The following is a 6,260-nucleotide window of genomic DNA, read 5'->3' on the forward strand; positions in this document are numbered from 1 at the left end:
AGGCACTGCATAGAGGCTTCTGGAAACCTTCAGTCACCTCCCTCCCCTTCGTACTCCTTGATGAAGGTAAACCTTTTTTGACTGCCGGATTCTCTCACGTACCAGTTCAACAGCTATGAACAATTTCATCATTTTGAGCTGAGCAGGGTATTCTTCTGAGGTGTTAGTTACAGCAACTCCTGTAACAAATTTCTTCAAGTCTTAATAATAAAGGGTGCCTATGCAGCTCTGGCCATTAAAGCTAACGCAAGATTTGGACACAAAAGAAATCTGTGCATCTCTAAAACAATGGAAAATAAGAATCTGAAAGGCATGGTACAGCAAAGGCCACTCGGAGAAATGGCTTCTAGCAAACAATCACTGGTTTAACTTACGGCCATAACTAAGCCTACGTATCAAGAAATCCATGCTTTCCATCCAATAATCTCATGCTGGTTAGCTAAGACATTCTTGCCTAGTAGGTAGCATAACAAATAATTCCTTTTCCTTGGCAGTACTTATTACTTCTTGTAGGCATCAATTTTCTAGTCTTTATACAGCTCACTTTTATTTTGCTTAGCCATAGCATGAAAATTCAACAGCACTTACCAGCTGGGAAAATTACCTCTGATTAAGAAAACAGAAAAGATGGATTATATTTTTTTAACCTATGAAAAATATGACTTGCAACACCTATTGCTATCTTGACAAAAGCCAAGTATTGCAATTCTCTCTCATTGCCTCTAAACGTGCTACTTGCTGCATCCTTCCTTGGTGAGATCAGCTTCCAGCTCTGTAAATCCCAGCACCTTTTCCTGTGCCGGCACCAGAATTTCTTGCCTCTTTCCACCAAGCATTTGGCTTATCAAAGCCAAAACTCCTCTCTGTCAAGTTCAGTGCCATTGCAATTTTCTTCTTCTTCTTCTCCAGGACCGCCTTGCTGGCTCGTCTCCTGGGGTGGTTATTCGGCAGAGTGTGAGCTCTGTTTTGGCAGCCTCTTTTGCTGGCTGTCACTGTCCTGCTCATCGGCCGCCTCAGAGAGTTGCAGCACCTGGGGTGGTTATTCGGCAGAGTGTGAGCTCTGTTTTGCCAGCCTCTTTTGCTGGCTGTCACTGTCCTGCTCATCGGCCGCTTCAGAGAGTTGCAGCACTGCGCACTGCAGCCCACACCAAGGCAAGGGGGCTTTGCAGATCTCTTCCCAGCCATCATTGTCGATGTCGTAGCCAATGACGTCTTGTGTGGGGACTTCCTGTGAGTTTTGCCATTTCTTTCCCCCAATAAGAAGAGCAGTCTCCTCTACCACTGCCAGGCCATAGCAAAATCGATCATAGATCAGTGGTCTTAACTGAGTCCATTGGTTTTGATAAGGGTCGTATCTTTCTATTTCAGAGAATGGTTCATATAATCCCAAAAAGGTGAATATGGCTTCTCTGATTGTTGCCATCTGATGCCCAAACCGAGCAATGTTCATGGGGGCTCGTTTCATCCACTGCCCTTCAAGCGAGCTCAAAGAATATACGTCCTTGCTTGTGTTGCTGGGATCCGAGTGCTTGCCACCCGAGATGTATATGGTATTCTTACAAATGGCACTGGCATGGCCATGTATCTTGCATGGCAATTCCCTGGCCTTCATCCATCTGTCCCTGCTGATGTTGTAGACTTCCACAGACGAATGCAGCAACCCATCCTCACCCCTTCCACCAATGGCAAATATATCCTTGCCTAGGACACAACAAGAAAACTGGCATCTTTTTTCCAGCATGCCCGTGATTTGGGTCCACGTGTTAAATCTTGGATCATAACGATAGACCTTGTTCGTAACCGACAAGATCTTTTCAGTTTTAGCATCACCCGAGGCACCACTTTCTATTTCCCCACCTAAGACGTAGAGGAAGTTCCCCACCACACACACACTATGGTTCTGCACCCTGTCCTGCACCTGGGTGAGACTTCTCCATTTGTGATTGTAGACGTCGAAGGCCAACACATCGGTGACGAGCCCCTCACTTGCTGTCCCTCCCCCCAGCAGAATGATCCGAGTTTTCTGGTTCCTCAGTGTGGTAGACTTGTCCTGCAGGACAGGCTGTTTGAAAACAGAGGTATGGTAGTTTATCGCTTTAATGATCAAGCACTTAATACCTGCAGAGAGGGGTACTTCTGACTGCGTGTAGGTTTTTCTCAGCTCTTCCACCGGTATGAGGCCGTATCTTATGTGCTCTAAAAGGCTGCTTGCATGAGCCAGCCTGGATTTATCCTGCTTCAGCCACAGCAGCACAAGGTTCAACAGGCAGATTTCTTTCACCCTTGGGAGGTCTGGTGATTGAACCACTGCTAGCAAAGACCCAAAGTTCAGCTCTAGCAGTCCTGACAGATCTATGTCCAGCAGCTTCCAGAGTTTACTGACGATGTATTTCTCTGTTGCTGCTAAGGCATCTGGCAGGTAGAACCTCCTGGCCACATTGGCGGAGAAGCAGCAGTTTTCCAATGCAAGATTGTTAACTAAATACTGATTGCATAAGCCAATAGCATCAGTCACTTGCAAGTAGCTTGCAGCTTCCAAGGTATCTTCCAGGCTTTCAAAGGACAGGGGCAACAAGGAGGTGTAAATGAAATCCAGGATGTGCTGGAGACCAGTGGGTGAGACAACTTGCAGGTGAATTACACTGGCTTTAGACTCCTGGGTATAACTTTTGAACATGGCTCGGAAATAGTCACTGGAGCATGCCAACAAGGACTTGTGTGCAGGAAACTCATTTTCCTTCACTTTCAGCAAAATATCGCACAGAAAGCCCTCTGATCGCAGGGTCTGATACTGGGCGAGCACGGTGGTGCAGTGCTCTTTGCAGTAGGACAGGAAGTAGCTCATGGTAGGCAGTGCAACACTTTCCCCTTGAATTATTGAAGCTAAAATGCAATTAGATATTGAAACAGCTGCCCTATTCAACAGCCATAGCTCGAATGCACAGCAGACCTCCAGCTGTTAGAGGAAAGCCCAACCACGAAAAAAGAAATCAGTCTTTTGCCTGGCATAGGGGGACAGTTAGTAGATTTGCAGTGAATTCAATGCATTCCTTTATAGAAAAAACAGCTGAATGTTGTAACAGCTGTAGGATGCTTACTTTTCTTGCCTCCGTCACTTGTGCAAGGATGAATGGTCCACGGTTGTACTGAGCACTTGCTTGGCTGTCCATCAGGTGACAGATGAGGGAGCTAGATGACAATCCCAACAAATGACACTTTGTGTCTGCTCAGCCGTCGCCCTCGACCCTTCTCACTCCACAGGCAGATCAAACAGGTCCTCTCTGGCTGCTGGTGCATGGCTCTGAGCAGGCACAAATGAGAAGGGAGCACTGGCTTTTCTTCTCTCTTGTTTGTGTTTCAAACTCAGATAAGTTTAGACCTCGCTGCCGCTGGGACAGCAGCCCCTGTTTCCTCCTCTTTTCTCACTCTCTTAGGAAGCCTCAGCTGAAGATCAAATCAGCTCTCAGGGATCATTACGTGAAGAATTCCTGAGCCCATAAATCTTTGCCGGACAGGCACTAAGACAACCAAAATATCATGATTAGTCACTGGTTCGATTCGGCATGCATTTCTGGGCTCTTTGCTTCACATGACACTGCCGTAACTCACAGCGACCAGAATAGCTGCAGGCGCATCCCCTCGTCCCCCCTGCCCAGAAGCCAACCTCAGGCAGGCGTGCAAAGGGGCCAGGAACCGGGAGGACAGAGGAGCTTCCACCAACAGCCGCAGCCAAAGCAGCTGACTTGGAATGACCTGGCTGGACATCACAAGGGTAACACATTTGCACAAAGTGGTGACAGAAATAGATTCCCCCAGTTCAGCCATAATAAACCAAAATCTGTTTATAGAGGAGGCTTTGCATAATTGTGCTCTCGGTTACCAGCTGGGAACAAACCTGCAGTCCCTGGGGATGGGCCGAGGCTGACTCACTCGGCTTTCTCGCTTTCAGTTTGTCCCAATTAGAAGCATGTATACAGGGATTATACCTGATTTTCACCCGGGCCTTTCAGGGTCTAATTTCTACCAGGAATAGTAGCTCTGGATGGGCTACACATTCTGACCTCTTAAAGCTGCCTTTTATTTTTTTTGCCTACATAACTCCGGAATCTCCTCCTGACACCTTTCTTTCCAAGTCAAACATACAAAGGACTTGCAAACCTTGACAGGGTTGATAAATGCCAGACGATTTTATCATGTCATGAGCCAGCAGACAGGGGACAGAGGAGGATCTTGGGGGACTGAAAAATTTCACCTTTTGCTCAAGCTCAAGGTAAAGCCTTTTTCCTGTATAATTACTGAATATTTTTCTTATATTTATTTCTGTTATGTCATGAAATTCTGGCTCACCCCTGTAATCAAGGGGTGTTTGGGAGCAGAGTGTATCCTAATGTGCATCATGCATGCTGTGTGACTGTTCTGGTAAGTTTAGACTGTCTTGCTAAGCAGACTGATACCTACGTATGCTCTGCTCTGTTTGCGGGGAGGACTCCAGAAACATCCTTCTTCATTGCCATATAGCTCTGGAAATTGATATCCTGCTTGAATCCACTTTCCATCATGACATTATAGATCATAAATCAGGATCTTCCTGAAAAATCTTGCCCCTTGCTAGCAAAATATCAAGTATGGGCAGTGGGGGTGAAGGAGGAAAGAGATGCCTTGTTTCTCTTTCCCAGTGGCTTTATTTATGTTCAAGTTGGGACAATGCTAAAGTATTTTAGATGTTGTTAGCAAAGCTGTGCTGCTGAGTCCAAGCTCCTAGTTTGATGCTTTTCCTGATTTGGACAAATGAGAGACCAGGTACCTCTGTCACCCCTTGGCAGTCATGCATGCTGGTGATGACAATGAGGGAACAGACCTGAAATGCTCCCTCTCTTAAAGTTACAGTTTTCCCCACTTTAACCCCGTAAGGTACCAGAATTCAATAACAGGAGGTGCAGATAAACCTTCACTGTTTTAAAACAGCAAGCTGCCACTGTGCCTTCACACTTTCCCCAGGAAACTGAGTGATGAGTGCAGGGAGCTGAGGGCTGCGTTTTCAGTGGAGGATTGAATTTGAGGAGCATTTCTGCAGCAGTTCTGACATAAGCAAGCCCTGGCACCACCTCCTCTTCACCAACAGTCATCGTCCTCCATCAGCCCTTCGCCTGTGCTGCCACAATTGCTCTGAGGCGGGGGCCTGCAAAGTGACACAGCCGGGAACTGATGCTCAGAGAGGAGTGGGAGCAGAAATCAAAAACAGAACAGCAGAGAGCTCTCTGTAGCCTAGGTCAGGTCCTCAGATGTAGCACTCCAACCTAGAGCACAGCAGAGGCAAGCTACTGGCTGGGCAAACAGCTGGGGACCCACCACCAGGAGATCCCCTTGGCACAGGACGCCCACATGATGCATAGAAACTGGGCTGGTTTCCTGCTGGTGAGCCACAGCCAATAGCCCACCAGCACTGGTATAGTGCTTTGGGTATGCTGGTAAGCCATAGTTAACGCCTAGTTAAATCTTACTTTCCCTGGATCCAGATGTACCAGAAAGGGGTCAGAGGTGTGGCTGGGGCAGCTGTGGGTATTGCTCAAACACACTCCCCTGATCCAGTGATGCACCCCCAGGCAAAGCAATGTGCCTTTTCCTCACCCTCAGCAAGGCCAAGGCAGACACTACCCAGGCTTGCACTGCTTTCGCTGGCACGTGTACCAGCACAGCGCTGACCACGAGCACGGTCACTTCAGAGGGGCGAATGAGGCTCAGTCTGATCCTGGATGCCTGTGCCCAGAGTGATGCCGTATTAATCACACTGCTTGTGCATCACTTGCTCTCCAAACGAAGTCTGCACATGGGCTGCGGTATGTACAGGTCAGTTGCCAGCTGAGTATAGTGCGTTGCCACAGGAGCCAGAGCTAATTCCACTGAACTGGTGCTGGAGAAGCAGGTCCTATAATTGCATGCAGATTTGCTGTACGATTCCCTCTCAGACCTACTTCATCTTCATGGCAAGCCAGCTAATAGAACCAGTAAGAGTCATGATCCTTATAAAGCTGTTTATTTGCCTGGAGATTTCTTTTCTTTCCCTTATAATTGAAATGAAGCCACATCCGCTCCAGTCCCTTGCTCTGGAGTGACAAGAAGAAATCGTCGTTATCGAAATTAGATTTCTCCCTGCTCCATTCTTAGGCAGTTAGCTTTGTCTAACGAGGAAGCCCGCTCAGCCGGCACCCTCTGTCAACAGACAAATGATCTCCACGCAGCAGCGCAGGTCTTCCTTTGGA

General features: G+C 47.5%; 1 protein-coding gene across 1 annotated transcript; it reads right to left on the reverse strand.

The window, feature by feature from the left end:
• Positions 1 to 1,039: 1,039 nt before the first annotated feature.
• KLHL34 (kelch-like family member 34) lies at positions 1,040 to 2,845 on the reverse strand. Its single transcript, XM_010134167.1, has one exon. The coding sequence runs from the start codon at positions 2,843 to 2,845 to the stop codon at positions 1,040 to 1,042; it is 1,806 nt and encodes a 601-aa protein (XP_010132469.1).
• Between the last annotated feature and the right edge of the window lie 3,415 nt (positions 2,846 to 6,260).

Source organism: Buceros rhinoceros, unplaced genomic scaffold, assembly GCF_000710305.1.
Source record: "Buceros rhinoceros silvestris isolate BGI_N320 unplaced genomic scaffold, ASM71030v1 scaffold13854, whole genome shotgun sequence".
Taxonomy (NCBI): Eukaryota; Metazoa; Chordata; class Aves; order Bucerotiformes; family Bucerotidae; genus Buceros; species Buceros rhinoceros.

Bases quoted from the DNA above. Each gene is read 5' to 3' on its own strand.
- KLHL34 (XM_010134167.1), bottom strand. From the start codon at position 2,845: ATGAGCTACTTCCTGTCCTACTGCAAAGAGCACTGCACCACCGTGCTC.